Source organism: Pollachius pollachius, assembly GCF_949987615.1.
Source record: "Pollachius pollachius genome assembly, chromosome: 12".
NCBI lineage: Eukaryota > Metazoa > Chordata > Actinopteri > Gadiformes > Gadidae > Pollachius > Pollachius pollachius.
In genome coordinates this window covers 15,873,289-15,890,444 of record NC_136945.1, presented here as the reverse complement: position 1 = coordinate 15,890,444, position 17,156 = coordinate 15,873,289, and the positions used below count along the sequence as shown (strand labels likewise).

Sequence of the window (17,156 nt, the reverse complement as noted above, 5' to 3'; positions counted from 1 at the left end):
CTATATGTCGGATGCACTTCCTTTTGTTCGATGTCACTTCCTGGGAGGAAATCGGGATCGGGCCATTCTCTTTAGTGTTTGCCTTGTCTACCTTCTTTCCACAACATCACGGCCAGAATTTTGTACACAAAATTCCACAGGTCATTTCGTTTCAACAAGACCTAACAAAACAGCACAACATTACGCCGGCCGCACCGCCTATGGATTAACCAAGAAGTCGACGAGCAAAGAGCCGAGGTCAGGTTTGTTTTCAGCAGGTGTAGTTACTTACTGGAGTGTAGCTAGCAGCATTACACACCAGTCCCGTTGTAAGCGTGCTTTACGATATTACACGGTGCAGTGCTTGATCAACCACCCTGTTGTAAAGCTTTCCGTTCAGTATGGTCAACGTTACCATCGGATTGAGTTGACATGCACTCCTTTCTCCGTTGAGCCTGCAGACTGGCTCCATGTGTGCTGCTGCTGATTGAGCCACCGGCGGCCTTAGAACCGAGGCACTAATGCAGTTATCTTAAGACAATTCCCGTTCCTTGTAGTTGGATCGATTGACATGCATTTAGTCATACGATCACACATGAGCACACGAGTGAGTTAGTACCATGGCCGTTTTTTGTAAGATGAGCCGGTTTGGATGCTAGCTGTTGTGAACACCGGCTCGCCTTGTAAAAACAATCCACTTACTGCAATAATCATTGGCTGGCTGCAAGTAGTGGAACTTTTTCCTTCACCAATATACCGGTTAAGTTTATATTTCGGGTATGCATGCAATGGGCCTGCTAAAAGTCAGCATTACGTTTACTATTGTAAACGTAATACCACATTCATTGTCGCCTAATGTGGTGGCTAGCTAGCGTTGATGCTAACGTTGGCTCTTCCAAGTCATCCTCAGTTGCTGCACAGTTGAGTTGTGTTCTGGACTCTCTGCACAAATGAGTTGTGTTCTGTGCGCTCTGCACGATTGAGGTGTGTTCAGCGCTCTCAGCAGTAGCTTAAAGTTGTGATCTTTCATCAAATCTGATCACAATTTGTAGGTCCCCACTGTCATCCTTCGATTTTATGTATCGATTCCTGATTCCATGTTATACAAAGTTGTAACAGAGCAGCTCTTGTATCTGAATGACTCTTTCTTTGTTTTGGGCAGAGCCTTGCAGTTAGAGCTGCACGAACAACAACAACACAACAATCTGCTCGTCACTTCCCTCCAGGAGCTCCACTCCTAAATACAGCCTTGTGTAACTCAATCGACCCAGCCCATCAGTGAGGATGTCCCAGATCCAGTATCAGTGTCTGGGGAACCCCATGCCCACCACTGCTGCTGCTGCTGTCACCCCATTACACCTTGCCCCGCCCATGGCCGGATACAGCATCCCCTGTGCTTCTGCCACCCTGCCCGCCGAAAACGCAAGCCAGCCCAGCCGAAGCTCTGCCCTTCCTTCAGGCTCCGTCACTCCCTTCGCCCCCACCACAGGTTTGTCTCTCTTAAATGTATTGTCTCTGTTCGTTATTTAGAATGAGTTTGCCTTGGTTTTTTTGCCTCCTCCCTGCTTTTTCTACCCCAACATTTCTTTGGGTCACTGGCTATTTGATTGGTTAACACTTTTGGCTTCAATGATTACCTGAGGTCATTTCAATGCAAATCACAGGGGAATGTAGTGCTTGTCATGACTACAATGCATTTTGTCAACTAAATGTATTTGTGCTTTGAAGAATCTAACATGGCAAACCCTAAAGAGAAGACCCCCATGTGTTTGGTGAATGAGCTGGCCCGTTTCAACAAAATCCAACCCGAATACAAGCTGCTTTGTGAGCAAGGTCCGGCTCACTCCAAGGTAACGCAGACCGGCTGTAACACCGCTGATGTCATCCATCTGATGTCATCCATGAGCCTCCCACTGGCTTATCATGCAATGGAAACAGTGAGTCCACTGCTCAACTCTCTCTCTCGCGCGAACATTCTTTCTCTCTCTCGTTCTCCCAGATCTTTTCAGTGAGACTCACGCTAGGCGATCAGCACTGGGAGGCAGAGGGCACCAGCATCAAGAAAGCCCAGCACACGGCTGCTGCGACCGCCCTGGCCGAGACCACGCTGCCAAGGCCCACGCTGAGATCACCCCGCAACACAGGCAAGACCTCAAACCACCCCTCTAGACTAGTCTAGTCCAGGCACGGCCCCTCTATCCACCCTCCCTAGCGTAGTCCCGGCCCCCAATCCAACCACCCCAACCATCCTCCTAGCCTAATCCATGCTCCGGTTTAGCCCCTGGTACCATCCGGTGGTCCATCAATCAATGACAGGAAATTAGAGGGTTTTTTTTTTCAATGCATTTTGATCCTTCTGTTTGTTGTTGTGACAGAAGAGTGCACCACGCACACCATGGAGCTGAACGCCTTGTGTATGAAGCTGGGGAAGAAGCCCATGTACAAGCCCATCGACGCATACATGGGGATGCGACCGCCAAACTTCAACTGCAACGTCCGAGGCCCCGGGCCCTACCAGCGCTCTATGCAACAGTAAGTCTTCGGCCCCCCAGCCCCTCAGGTCTGCGCATACAGGGGCAGGTGTTGGGGTTGAAGTACAAGCAGAAAAGAGCAGAGGAGTTTAGGAGTCGGAGAACAAACCAAGTAAAGAGAAAGTGCTGCATTGACGCACCTGTGATTGACAGGCCAGATGAAAACCCCCGACAACAATCAGGGGAGAAATGAGCCGGGAGCTGTCGTAAATCTAAATACTCGCTCAGAGTGGGGCGCAGGCAACCAGAACAGAACAGTGTCGCAGAGCGTCTCACTCACTAATGGCTGACAGACGGCGGTGCTATTTTCTAACTAATTACTCCAACTTCGACGGCACAGCTCTTACACCCCACGCACGACACCTTCCTCAAAGGCGACACTGACGTTCATGTCGTTCTCCTGCAGGTATTACTACCCGTTCCCGCCGGTGGGGCCCTTCCTGTACCACATGGAGCTGTCCATAGGGGGCCAGCAGTTCCACGGCAAGGGGCGCACGCGGCAGCTTGCCAAGCACGACGCTGCTGCCCGGGCGCTGAAGGTGCTGGAGAACGAGCCCATGCTCCAACAGCTGCCCTTGGTGAGGACCCCCTGCAACACCCTGCTCATACACCTCACCGTGTCTGTCTCCTACCCCCCCCCCCCCACCGTGTCTGCCCAATCTAGCAACCCTGGCTGCAGCGCACTGCAGTCAGGGTTGTCAGATTGGGTGGGAAATCCGGCCCAATCTGACAACACTTCACCCCCGGCGGGGGGAGGGAACAAGTGCGGTGTGAATGCAACGTGGAGTGCTCGCCTGTATCATAATGGCGTGATGTGTTGTCTGTGGTGCAGATGAACGGCGAAGGCGAGGAGGAGAACCTCAACAAGTCCGAAATCAGCCAAGTCTTTGAGATTGCACTCAAGAGGAATCTTCCCGTCAACTTTGAGGTTTGATCCGTTTTTCCGAGGCGTGTCCTGTTGTAGGCATACTTTTAGGCGGTCTTCCATTTCAAAGAGGATATCAAAGAGAATACATGTGATTTGTGATTTTGTTTCCTGCGGTGCTCTGCGTTGCAGGTGTTGCAGGAAGCCGGCCCGCCCCACATGAAGAGCTTCGCCGTGCGGGTGGTGGTGGGCGAGTTCGCTGGGGAAGGGGAGGGCAAGAGCAAGAAGATCGCCAAGAAGCTGGCGGCGGCCATGGTGCTGGAGGAGCTGAGAAAGCTGCCCCACGTCCCCGGCGTGGAGAAGATGCTGCCGCACATTAAAAAGAAACCCAAGTCCATCGTCAAGGTAACCACGGCGGCCCTACCTCCCCCCCTCCCCAATGCGTCATCAAGCCTAATTTATGACTCTTGTCACATCCTGGGCCGCTGCCCGTCGTTTGACCTTCGACCCCTGTCGCCCTCCACCCACGGCAGCTGCAGACCAGCCCGGAGTACGGCCAGGGCATGAACCCCATCAGCCGGCTGGCCCAGATCCAGCAGGCCAAGAAGGAGAAGGAGCCGGAGTACGGGCTTCTGACGGAGAGGGGGCTGCCGCGCCGCAGGGAGTTTGTCATCCAGGTGAGCAGCAGGGGGTTCAGTCATCCAGGTGAGGAGGGCGGGGTTCAGTCATCCAGGTGAGGAGGACGGGGTTCAGTCATCCAGGTGAGGAGGGCGGGGTTCAGTCATCCAGGTGAGGAGGGCGGGGTTCAGTCATACAGGTGAGGAGGGCGGGGTTCAGTCATCCAGGTGAGGAGGGCGGGGTTCAGTCATACAGGTGAGGAGGACGGGGTTCAGTCATCCAGGTGAGGAGGGCGGGGTTCAGTCATCCAGGTGAGGAGGGCGGGGTTCAGTCATACAGGTGAGGAGGATGGGGTTCAGTCATACAGGTGAGGAGGACGGGGTTCAGTCATCCAGGTGAGGAGGGCGGGGTTCAGTCATCCAGGTGAGGAGGGCGGGGTTCAGTCATCCAGGTGAGGAGCAGTCATCCAGGTGAGCAGCAGGGGTTCAGTCATCCAGGTGAGGAGCAGGGGGTCAGTCATCCAGGTGAGGAGCAGTCATCCAGGTGAGCAGCAGGGGGTTCAGTCATCCAGGTGAGGAGCAGGGGGTCAGTCATCCAGGTGAGGAGCAGTCATCCAGGTGAGGAGTAGGGGGTCAGTCATCCAGGTGAGGAGCAGTCATCCAGGTGAGGAGCAGGGGGTCAGTCATCCAGGTGAGGAGCAGTCATCCAGGTGAGGAGCAGGGGGTCAGTCATCCAGGTGAGGAGCAGTCATCCAGGTGAGGAGCAGGGGGTCAGTCATCCAGGTGAGGAGCAGTCATCCAGGTGAGGAGCAGGGGGTCAGTCATCCAGGTGAGGAGCAGTCATCCAGGTGAGCACCAGGGAGTGTATGCATACAGGTGGCAGCAGGGAGGTAGCCTAAGGCCCCGTCCACACGGGTGAAAACAATCTTTTCCCCCTCCATTTTCCTTGGCTGCGTTTCACAAATATCTCCGTAAAAACGGACTCATTGAGTCCGTTTTTTTTCGGAGAAACACTGTAGTACATATTCAAGGCCTCAATGTGGCGCTGGTTCTCCACAAAAAAAAGAAATGGACGTCTGTGGAGCATGCGCATCAGGCCCTCGCGCTGTATACAGTCATACGGTCGAGGAGGAGAAAGCAGTTGTTATACCTTTTATATTGAGCAGAAAATATTTTTTTGTGTCATTTAGTAAATGAATTTACCAAGGGGCTGTATTTAAAGCTACAAAAATAATAAAATAAAATCACCCCAAAAATATTTGACGGAACCCCAACAGGTGGCCGGGGGGGGGGGGGCGATGACGTCATCATTTGAGTATCAGGCGTCCACACGAATCCGAACACAAAAACGCAAAGGGCCATTTTTATCTTAGCCACCCTGGGACCTGGTTTCAAAAGACTTTCCTGGTTGGAAAGTCGGCCCGAGCGATCCAGACGTATGTGTTTTCACAAAAAAATAGTTTCTGTGTGGATGGGACCTAAGCTGCTATACTAAAGCAGAAGGCTCCTGGGGTCTAGCCCCTCTAACTTCCACAGTCTAACTTTTCAAGCATCCTTTACTTTGGAGCAAAAGGTCTTGCGTTCCTCTTCCCTGCTCCCTTACACACAGCCTCTGTAGCTACCTCCGACTCACTCTGCACTCTCTCTCTCCCTCTCTCTCCCTCAAACATTGCCGCGTTGCCCCCGGCAACAGGTGAGCGTGTGCGGCCAGTGCGCGGAGGGCCTGGGTCCGAGCAAGAAGGTGGCCAAGAGGAACGCGGCGGAGACCATGCTGGAGCTGCTGGGTTACAAAGTGCCTCAGCCCCAGCCCCCCAAGCCGGCTCTGAAGACCGACGAGAAGGCAGGTGGTCCCGCCAGGTGGAAAACAAGGAGAACGCACCGCTGCTGGTGACCAGGGTAACCGGGGTATGTTTTAATGTGTTTGTGTCTGGCTGTATGACCTCGCAGGCCCCGCTAAAGAAGCCCGGAGAGCAGGAGAGACGCAAAGTGACCTTCTTTGAGCCGGGTTCGGTGGACGACGGGACGTTGGGTGAGCGAGTGTTCAGAGAGCCATTCTGGCCCTTTGCGGCTCTCCTGTCGTGAAAGGGTTCAGTTGTGTTTGAAGAAATTTTGTAAAATGAAAAAATCCTCATTTTGTACGCCTGGCACATTCAATGCAAATAACGAACAATAATAGTCAGCCATTTCTGTGTTATTAATGATCGCACAGAATAATCCTAATCCCAATATCGGGAAAAACATTCCCATTTAGAACTTCCTTGTCCTAACCGTGCAGCCATGCGTGACCTATTACTCATGAGATGAGTAATAGCATGTCCAACGGCCCCAGTTGCCCATCTGTCTTTCTCCTATTGTCGGAGTGACTCCTCCATCGTCCCCCGCACACGATGACTCTAACCACCCCCCCCCGCCCCCGACAGCCTGCAAGGACGAGGACTACCGCCTGCCCTACCTCAGCAACCAGCAGCTCCCCGCGGGCATCCTCCCCATGATGCCCGAGGTGGCCCAGGCCGTGGGGGCCTGCCAGGGGCCCCACGCCAGGGACTACGGCCGACACGCCGCCGCCCCGAACCCCGCCATGACCACCGTCACTGCCATGATCGCCAACGAGCTGCTGTACACGGGCGTTTCGCTCACCGCCCAGACCATCCTGGCCAACACCCCCAACAACAACAACAACAACGGCAGCCTGAGCCAGCCGGCCCCCGGACCCCTGGCCAGACCCTCGGAGCAGCTCAGCTACCTGGCCGCGGTGCAGGGGCTGCAGGTGACGCCGCCATCCCCCCCCCTCATTCGCTTTGACTCGTGACCGCTGTACTGATGGCAGGGGGTAGTACGGGTTTGTTGACATGTGTTTGTGTGTGTGTGTGCGCGTGTGCTCACAGGTGGAATACAAGGACTTCCCCAAGAACAATAAGAACGAGTTTGTGTCGCTGATCAACTGCTCCTCCGTGCCGCCACTCCTCAGCCACGGCATCGGGAAGGACGTGGGCTTCTGCCACGACATGGTGAGCGACTCATTTCGACCTCATTTCGTCCTCTTTGATAGTCTGTTCACACGCACAGGCGTTTATGAGAGCGTCCTCATTCGACGTTTGTGGTGCTATTTCTAAACGATGTCTGTCGCCACCGGTATCTAAATACTGTTCACCCCAACGGGGTAGCTCAGGAGGTAGAGCGGGTTGGCTGGTAACCGCAAGGTTGCTAGTTCGATCCCCGGCTCCTCCTAGAGTGTCAAGGGGTCCCTGAGCAAGGCACCTAAACCCTAACTGCTCTCGCCGTGCCTGGTTGACTCCGCCGTCGGCGTGTGAATGAGTGCATGAATGGGTGGAATGTCGGGCAATATTGTAAAGCGCTTTGGATAAAAGCGCTATAGGAACGCAGTCCGTTTACCATTTACAACGGCAACTTCCTCTGGCTCAACAGGCGGCGCGGAACATCCTCAAGCTACTCTCAGAGTCTGACCAGCAGTCCAGCGAGCGCCCTGGAAACGGACCAACCTCTGGGTAGGCCCGCGCCGTCATTCATCACACGTCCAACGCTCGTGGCACACTGTAAGCCTTCGGTTTGGCCCGTGACGTCACACTCACGGTTCTGTCTGTTCTTGTCGGTGTACGCCTCAGGCCTGGCAAGCAGGAGATGGAGGCGGAGTCGCTGCTACAGCAGGCCAACCCCAGCGCCATGGCACAGGCGGTGGACGGCAGCGCGTAGTCGACCGTGGCGGCGCCCTGGACGGCTCCCGGAGCTCGACAGCGGATTGACACTGTGTTTTTAGGCCCTTTTGTAGAGGAACTAAAAGCTTCACACGGGAGACGACATAGGCTCGGGGAAAATAACGTCGTTCACGTTCCCGTCGTTCCACATAAAAAAACGAAACGTTCGGTAAAACAAGATTGATAGAAAACGGGATGTTCCTTCCTTCTCCCTTGATGATGTTTTATTGTACACCTTATTTATTCTTTTGTTTTTGTTCCTTTCGTTGCTTTGTGGAAGAAAATAACGGCTGCCTCCCCCCAGTCAATAGAATGGGCATTTGCTTTCCTGAACTAGAATGAGAGAATTTACTGTGAAGAAAAAAGGTGGCTCTTTTCTCGTGGTTGCTTTGAACTAGAAGTTGTTTTGTTACCTAACCCACCGGGAACGTCTTTTCTCTGGCCGTTATTTTTCAAGTGTGTCACATTGTTAACGCTCCCCCCCCCCCCCCCCCCGGAGAGGTGTGTTCCCCGGACCTCTAGGCGGCAGCTAGGGGGAACCAACGCCTCATGTTTTGGTTTTGCCCCCTTCGTTTCGTTTCCAGGGTGCTCTGCCCCCCGTGAGTCGAGTGTTTATCCTCATGTCCATGTGGGGCGTCCCCCCCCCCGGGTGGGTTGTCGTGACTCAATGTAGCGTGTGCGTGACGTAACGTGACTACCTGCACCTCTCCGCCGCTGTGTGAGGTGGCGCAGTATTAAGCCCTGTTTCCTTCCCTCCCTCCCTCATTTTGTTACCTCCCCCCCCCCCCTCCCCCCTCCCCTACACTTCCACTGTAAGTAAACCTGTGCGCTCAGCACACCAAACACACATGGCTTGTCTTGTCGTTACTTGGTGTGGAGTTAGAAGGTGGTGCCGTGTAACAGTGGAGGAGTGTTTGCTGGTTTGACAAAGGAAAAACACATTTTTGGTGATATATATTTTATTTCATTTCCATTTTCTGATATTTTAATAACATCAATCTGTATGATTTATTTTTACCAAAAGCCCCACTTGGGACAAATGCCGTTAATTAGCTTTGGCTAGAACCACTATGATACAAACATCGGATGACTGTCTCACGCTTGTCTAGGTTTCTGCATTTGTCCCTATTCAAATAAACCGTAAATAATAATAATGTAGACGTTAAGGGAGTGAAAGCTGCTCCTGCAAACACAATGATGGGTAACAAAGAGATTTGAATATGGGCGGTACAGTCCTGCGTGTTTAAGCTCATGGCTACTCGGCTGAGCAGCCCCAGCAGCACCAACCGCTGACCAGCTCATGTTTCAACTGGTCTTGCCAACTTTTCTTTTTTCTTTCTTTCTCAAACCTCCTTTTTTATATATTTAATATACATAAACCTCCTTTTTCCTTACATACTCATCCTTCACATACTAGGTAAAACCAACCCAAATGGAACAAAAATAACTGGGCCTCATGTGTTCCATTTACACGTCCCCGGCCCTCCATCAGACACCTGGTTGCTACGGCAACACAAGGTGCTGAGTCTGCTCCGCTGGGACTATTCCACCATGATGGGGAGGGGGGCCTCTCGGTTGTTCATGGTGTCGATGAAGGGGTACATGCACTTGTCTGAGCCCATGAAGCGGTAGGTGACCACGTTGGATTCCCAAGGCAGTAGTCTGCAAAAGGAAGAATGGAAAGAAAAAAGGGCAACGTCATTAGCCTAACGACCAGGAGGACATGGGGGGGGAGGGGGAAATGAGCTGAATGTCGGTCGTCTGAGGAAGACTCAAGGCGATTCATATAATTGGAATCAAGATAGCAAGGGCGTTGGAATCGCCAGGTTCTGGGTTTGATCCCCAAAGTCCCCACTGCCTACATCTTAGCATATGTAGTGAGATGTCTAACCACCACCTGCTCCTTAATGGCCTGGCTTTAGATAAAATCCCCTCACCTCACTGACTAGTACCACCTAGTGGACAGAGTGAGGCTGCACCCACACCTCACCCCACTGACTAGTACCACATACTACCCACCACACTCCCTATCTGCGTAGCGAGCATAGTGACGTTGTACTTACGCCCGGGACAGGAAAGGGAGGTAGGTGAGCCGTGGGATGCACACCAGGGGCTGGTCTATGAGGATGGCGTTCATGGCCTGCTCCACACAGTACCGGGGCTCCAGTGGGGGCAGGATCATCTCCACCTCGTCCCTACACGGTCCAACACAAGACAGCGTCAGGCTCCGTGGACGACTCCGGTGGCGTTCATCAACGCCACACAGATCGAATTACTCACTAGCACATTGATTAGTTGGAGATTTATAGTCAATTCAAATACGCTTTTGTAATATTAATACGGCAATTTATTGATACGTTCATACAATCTTAAATTATTCATGGTTTTTTTCCTGACCTTAAAACTGAATCCCCCTTCACTTTAAACACTGCTCACTCACCTGATCTTACAGCCTTTGAACATGCCCGTGTCCACGATGTAGGGACACACCAGGGTTGTCTTCACCCCGTCCACCTCCTCAGCCAGCAGCTCGTGGGCCATGGATTCATGGAAGCCCACTGCAGCGAACTTACTGGCACAGTAGTCCTTGGATCGCACCACAACACAGTACAAGTACAACTTATATTAGTACCACCACATCACATCGGGGACGTTTTATCTAGACACTGGCATAACAAAGAGAAAAAAAGGATGAAGGTTTGAGGGGGTAATACAGAACTAACACAATCAAAGCCAAAATGGCCATGTTGTGGTTCAATGTTACATTTCCACTTTAGGGCATTTAGCAGACGCCTTTATCCAAAGCGACTTACAATAAGTACATTTGTCAGAAGAAAGAGAAAACATATCGCTGATGGTACAATATCACTGCTGTACTGGATGTCATAAGAGTGAAGAACTGTGTGAAGTGAAGTGTACGTATTAATGTATTTATTTTGATTGGTCCCATTCCCCGTTTCCCTCCCAGCCTCACCTCGACGCAGGGCGTGCTGAAGAGTCCCAGGACGCTGGCCACGGTCACGATGTGTCCGTGATTATTGGCCTTCATCTGAGGGAGGAATGCCTTCACTGTCTGAGGACACATACATTCATACATTCATACATACATACATACATACATGATACATTCACGATACATTCACACACACACACACGTTACTAGTAGCAGCCAAGTGAACGGATGCTCGCATGACTTGAAACGTTTCCAGCAGCCCCATATCACATGCTAATATCGAAGCATTGGGGTTTTCTATTAAGAGGATTGCAGAAGGAATCTAGATGCATTTGACTCTTGGGAAAAAGCTGTTAATGCTTCACAATGTACAAAAGGCATGACTCATACCGCACAGTAATCTGGGTTTTGGATTGTATTGTATTGTATGTGCTGAGAAAAGGACTTTAGAATTTCCAATTGGACCTCCAGTGGTTTTGCTGGCACACACAGTTTTGGGTTTGAATTCATGTAGTACCCTTATTACCACATCAACAGTGCTCAATTAAAGCACAAACGGTACAATCAGATTTAGCAATTGCTCATGTGGCGTCGGTCTCAGGCAAATTATATAAATATTTATTCATATCTGGGGCAAAATATTATCCAGATCATTTTATATTCTTTTCAGAGGCACCACATGAGCAGATACCCATGTTTTCAATTGGCCTTCCATGGATTCTTCTGAACCACGGTCCCAGCCCCACCCTCCCCAACCCTCCTTTCCTCCTTCAGTCAGCTAGAGACTAGGACGTTGTCCTCACCCAGAAGAGCGCATGGCAGTTGACCTTCATGGTCCTCTCGATCAGCTCGTCGGGACAGTCCAGCATTCGCTTCCCCGCCACCACCCCCGCGTTGTTCACCAGGATGGTCACGTCCCGCCCCAGGTCCTCGCGTACCATCTCAGCAGTACGATACACCTCTTGGCGGCTGGTCACGTCCACCGTGTACGTGTGCGCTTTCCCGCCCATCTCGCGCACCAACGCGGCCGTGCGCTCGTTGGAGGCGGTGTTGCTGTCCCAGAGGACCACCTCCGCGCCGTGTTTGCTGAACTCTTGGGCGAACAGCTGGCCGAGGCCTCCGCCGGCGCCGGTGATCAACACCAGCTCCCCGTCGACCGGCTTGGTGCGAGGCCGGAGCACCGCCCGGAGAGAGTTGCGCAAAATGAAGTAGAGCACGTCCAGGAGCATCATCTGGAGATCCATGAGGAAGATCATCTTGGAACTATCGTTAGTTTCCCAAACGAGATCTTCCGGTTTGAAAGTTAAAATGCAATGCTAAAATGTCAAACAGACAGCCATGCTGGTGTTTCCGTCCCCTGACCACCGTTCTGGGTTTTTAAGCACTTTTAAACACCAGGATTAGCGGAATTGGCTTTAGCCCCTCGTGGATTCATGTGTCTCGTGAGCCGTGACGTAGGGTGGTGTGTATTTTTCAAAGTGAGGCCTTCCGGTGGCTCACTGTGATGAAGACCACAGTGAACCCAACAACAGTGTACAGTGCTGATATGTCTGGAGTATACTGTAGATACAATATTATCACATTATCACACAACATTAACAAGCACATGAACACATTTAGAAGGCACTTCAGTCTTGATGATAGGATTTCATTACTGTATTATCTATACCAAATCGAATACATCTAAAGGAGATTGCTGCAGTCAACAAAGTGCCTTCAGGTAAAACATTGATTCCCTTTTCCATATTTCTTTTCCCTGTCGCAGTTCTTCAATAGGCTATTCATTGACAAATACACTGTATAAAGTTTATTTTGTCCTTGTTCCCTCCACGCAATTAGGCTCACATGCCTTTACTATTGAACATAAGAACATAAGGAGATTATCTGTACGGGCACAGTAAATCTCTTCCATACTTGCTTGTTTCGCAAGAATGCATATTTCCGATACTATGTGCCTGTTTGAGAACACTAAAGACATGTTCCTTCGGCCAGCTCATTAGCCAAAGAGGCTATTTCTGGACACGTGCGGGAATGTTCAGACCAAGTGGTGTAAATTAAGGTTACAAGCATAAAACGATATGGTTTTAAACAGCAGGCTGTAGCTAAATGTATATCGGGCCCTTGGATGTTATCCTAAAATAGGTCATGTAGAGGATAGTTGACCTGTTGGCCTTTTAGGAAAGAGGCCTCATGTTTGAATAGTTTTGTACATCCCTGAATGCCAAACACCGGTCTTTGTAACTCCTTTCTAACTGAGTGCAAAGTGAGTACAAATTAGTGAGTGTGTTTTGCGGATCCATAGCCTATAAGTTTTGACACTTTGCTGATTAACTAATCAAGGATGACTGATTAGATTAGCCACAGCTGGGAGCTGGCTCACTTTTTAATTCAAATGGAAGCAGCGAGGCTGTACTTAATTTTCTACTAATTGCTTCTGGACATTGGCTTAAATGTGGTGACTAAATAATGATGTGGGCATATCTGTAAAATATAAGTTTTAACCATTGCATATTTAGTTGATGAACATAAGGGTTTTTTTATTTGTCATGTGCCGTCTGATATATAAAACCCAAATAATTGTGTGTTCTTTTGAGGCCACACGTTGTCCATTGATATTTGAAATGCATACTTCAGCTGGCATGGATTATTCAGCAGTTATCTTGCGTAATTGGATGTATAATTTAGGCAAAGTGTACTGAGGGGATACTGTTGCCAACTATTGAGCAAGGCTTGGAAAGAGAAGAAAAGCTCTGTTGGAATCAAAAGCTTTAAGCCTTAGTAATACGTCAACGTTAGCTTGCAGACAAGTCCCACGTTGATTTGGCAGCAAGTGTTGAGGTCTCCGAACCGGTTTCAACCTGCCTGTAGAACAAGTCTATCAATCAATGAAACAATACAGAAATAGAACTGGTATGTCTAGCAACGTGTTTATGTGTTTGTGGTCTTAGTTATTTTATGTAACATTATTATGTCAAAGCCATAATTCTCGATACATGTTTATATAATTTATGTCATTGAACATTATGAGATGTTTAGTTGCTTGCTCTCCCTGCGGAAATGGGCAAGACTGTTTCGCTCTTTCCTCATAATATGCTTTAGCTGTTGACATAAGCTTGGATACAGAAGAAAGACTTTTTTATGACATAACGCCTCTCAGTGTTAGCATGCAGACAGACCTGTTTCCAACCTGTCAGTCGTAACATTAATGCATACGTGTTTATAAGTTACTACACATGAAGGCAACATTTATGTATTTAGTCGTATTTGCTATCTTCCAGCTTCATCATATGTATTCCACCTCAAATTAGATGCTATTTTTACATAATGTACAAATTGTTCAAATACTTCTGAATTCACTCCATCGCTATAGGTTAAGGTAGTGTGAGCACAGTTCTGTAGTTTAGTGTTGACTTATTTGGTCTGTGTATGTCCTTGCTTAGATGTTAACGGGTCAAGCAGTTCCTTATAATTTAGGAATACTCTCAGCTTCCGTAACCTTCATGTGTCAAGAGCTCTGCTTCTATTTCTGGAAGAGAGTCTCAGTAGCCTGTGTATAGTGTTTCTTATTGATTTAATATTTCAGATTGTTTGTCATGTCTCCTGGCTGTTCACTGGGGCGTTGCCTTGATGGAGGGCAGACCTGACACATGCAACATGTCTTCCTTTCTGCTCACTGACGCACGCAACGCCAGCTTGCTGTGTTGGCTGCACGCCTCATCTTTCACAGCAGCGTTGTCTGCCTGTCTGTTGTTTACCCCTGGCCGATTCAGCCATTCTGTCTCTGTGTGTGGGTTTGGTTTCTCTGTCAGTCAGTCCGTTTCTGATTTTGAACACATGGACATGCACACATGCATGCACATACACTGATGCACCCACATACACCCTCGCAAAGCGTCACGCATGCACACACACACACACACACGCCACACGCCAGACACATATACACATGCACGCACAAAAACACACACACACACACACAGACACAGACACACACTCACACATGCACTCCACACACAGCACGTTTGGATTTGGGAACAATCATCTGGGTGGAGTCCTTGAGAAGTGTTTTGATTAGCACCAATTGTGATTATACTTGCATGAATAATGCAAGTAATGTTTTACTAAATGTAAAACATTTTCAAGGGATTCTGAACACATGACCCAGGGGGTTCGTTGCTGGAGTGGAAGTCTGTATAGCAACACACTGTTCTGCACTAACACCTTATTATACATGCCATTCATTCTACAGGGAACTTACATTACTGTATCCCTTCATTATTATTTTCCCTGATCACATAAACATAATGAATGAATTCATGGTGCCAACTTCAATGATTTACAATACATAAAAACGTACAGATAATATGTCTTGAGTGCTGATTGTGGTTGAAGTTTGTTGCACCATTTTCCCTTGTGTAGGCCGACCATTGAAAAGGTCAAGAGCTGAGGCAGTTTTCCAGCATTTTAACCACTCCATCACCCATGACAACTGCTGCAAGGTAAATATTATTTATGAGAAGTTAGTAATTCTCTGTCTATTAACTGTATTCTACATTTTATCGCCACTTTAATTATTTCTTTACAATTCGTTTTCCATAAAGCTGTATCCTATTTGACGAGGCAGATGTGACGTCGTAGCTGTGCTGTTATTGAGGCAAGACGACTGACTGCAAGCTGTAACATGCTTCAACGCTTAGTCTGCCACACAATATGCGAACTGTTCCATTTGTATATCTAGGCAGAAGGAATGCGATGGTATTCCACTAGGTGGCGATATTATACAACGTTAACCCAGTTTAAACAAGTGACGCTAAAGCCATGATAAAAAATGTTTCTGTACAGTGGTTTGCATTCAGGATTCTTGTTGATTGTTGGCCTATATGGAAGTATATCATGAAACGGGATGTCTTCTCTGACCCAAACAGTTCCATATCCTTCTTTTCATTTGACAATTTCATAGACATATATGACTGCAAACTGTTTGTTTCAAGAGAGAATATATGCAAGTCAATAATGATTGTGTGGAGCGAATGTAAAGTCATTATATTTATTTTGAGTCATCCAATGGAAACGTTGCCTTCCTAAAATAAATAATAAAAACTTGAGACACTGAGACACATTTCTACGGGACAAACGACTGGTTTCGTGTGAATCACAAACCAGTCACAGCTCCAAGAGGTTACCACATGCATTTAACAACAGAACATTGATACAGAAACTACAGCATAGAAAGTCAACAAGTAGAAATAGTGCTTCCTTTTTTCTTTTTTTTTACAAAACAAACAGCATTAGGACCTACAAACAACATTGTATAAGAGCTGGGGAAGGTAATTTTTTGTTTATTATCCAATTCCCTGGAAAATGTTTAAGTACTTTGCTTCATGGCTTAGGTTGGGTGGGTCAAGTCCACTGAGAAGTTCAAACACAAAAAAAAGTTAGCTCACTGATTCAAATGTTAAGTTGATTGTATCCTTGAAATCTTAAACAGAATTGCATTTGCATTAAGCTTTTATTTGCAACAAGTAAAACCCAATCTCGTTGATACAAGGTGTACTGAATTGACCCAGCCCATTGGCAGATTAAAGGAGTAGCCTATGTTTGACACTACTGGCTGCACCAGTGTGCTTAGGACAGTCATGTGTTTCAGGTGGAACGACTAAAACATGTTAGCATGTAGTAGTTTAGCATGTAGCATGACCCAGCCCAGTGGCAGATAAAAGGAGTCTGTGTAAGACTGATGGCTATACCAGTGCGCTTGGGACAGTCATGTGTTTCAAGTGGAATAAGTAAAACATATTAGCATGTTAGCATGTAGAATGACCCAACCCAGTGGCAGATAAAGGGAGTCTGTGTGAGACTATTGGCTACACCGGCGTGCTCGGTGAAGCCCAGTCATGTGGTTCCGGTAGAATGACTAAAAAATGTTAGCTTGTAGCACAACAGCCGGACTAACTTTCCCTTTCAACAACTCACTCAAAAGCCATCTTATGCATCAATTCCTGACACCAAGTCAAGGATACAACACATTGTGTGTTATATATGTAGACTGGTACAAACAGCTCAATGTATGTGGAGCAATAGACCTTTCATCCAGACTGTGAACAGGGCTTGGATGTTGCTGAATGGCCTGGGGAAGAGATGTCTGCTTGATAAAAGTACTGCAGGAGTTCCACATGACCATAGGGTCTGGATGACTTGTTGCAATCAGGTCACAGTATCACAGTCTAGAATTCAGTTGAGAGCAAAGTCACTATCAAATGGTCCTTTATGCTACCTCTACAAAAAGCTTAGAATATAACAACGCTAGAGTCGGTCAATACTTTACTTACCGTCAATACTCAATCATTTTTTTAACGTTTTGTGCGCACGCGTGGATGTGCATGCAGTGGTTAATACCATACACGTTGAAACGTCTGTTGTTTATGGTGCTGGCTGCCCCGCCTATGGAAAATTGATTGTCGTTATTCTACAGGAATATTTCATTCAGAGAAAAAGGCT

At 48.5% G+C, this 17,156-nt stretch overlaps 2 protein-coding genes across 4 annotated transcripts; one reads left to right on the top strand and one right to left on the bottom strand.

Moving 5' to 3' along the window:
* The first annotated feature begins 62 nt into the window (after positions 1-62).
* On the top strand, positions 63-8,523 carry stau1 (staufen double-stranded RNA binding protein 1). Of its 3 annotated transcripts, none has more exons than XM_079747597.1 (15): positions 63-237; positions 1,142-1,468; positions 1,708-1,829; positions 1,979-2,123; positions 2,358-2,511; positions 2,917-3,088; positions 3,343-3,438; positions 3,568-3,780; positions 3,909-4,052; positions 5,686-5,832; positions 5,940-6,021; positions 6,413-6,759; positions 6,878-7,000; positions 7,419-7,498; positions 7,616-8,523. In XM_079747597.1, exons 2-15 carry the CDS (start codon positions 1,264-1,266, stop codon positions 7,701-7,703), a joined length of 2,118 nt encoding a protein of 705 aa, XP_079603723.1. In that variant the 5' UTR covers positions 63-237; positions 1,142-1,263; the 3' UTR covers positions 7,704-8,523. The 3 variants fall into 3 exon arrangements, with proteins under 3 accessions (XP_079603723.1, XP_079603721.1, XP_079603722.1); XM_079747595.1 differs by having other exon boundaries at positions 2,355-2,511; XM_079747596.1 differs by having other exon boundaries at positions 63-242; positions 2,355-2,511.
* Positions 8,524-9,246: 723 nt separating this feature from the next.
* rdh20 (retinol dehydrogenase 20) lies at positions 9,247-11,914 on the bottom strand (the record flags this gene model as incomplete). The annotated part of the gene is made up of 5 exons (XM_079747662.1): positions 9,247-9,367; positions 9,769-9,900; positions 10,146-10,291; positions 10,680-10,778; positions 11,462-11,914. The coding sequence occupies 5 exons, from the start codon at positions 11,912-11,914 to the stop codon at positions 9,247-9,249; spliced, it is 951 nt and encodes a 316-aa protein (XP_079603788.1).
* Between the last annotated feature and the right edge of the window lie 5,242 nt (positions 11,915-17,156).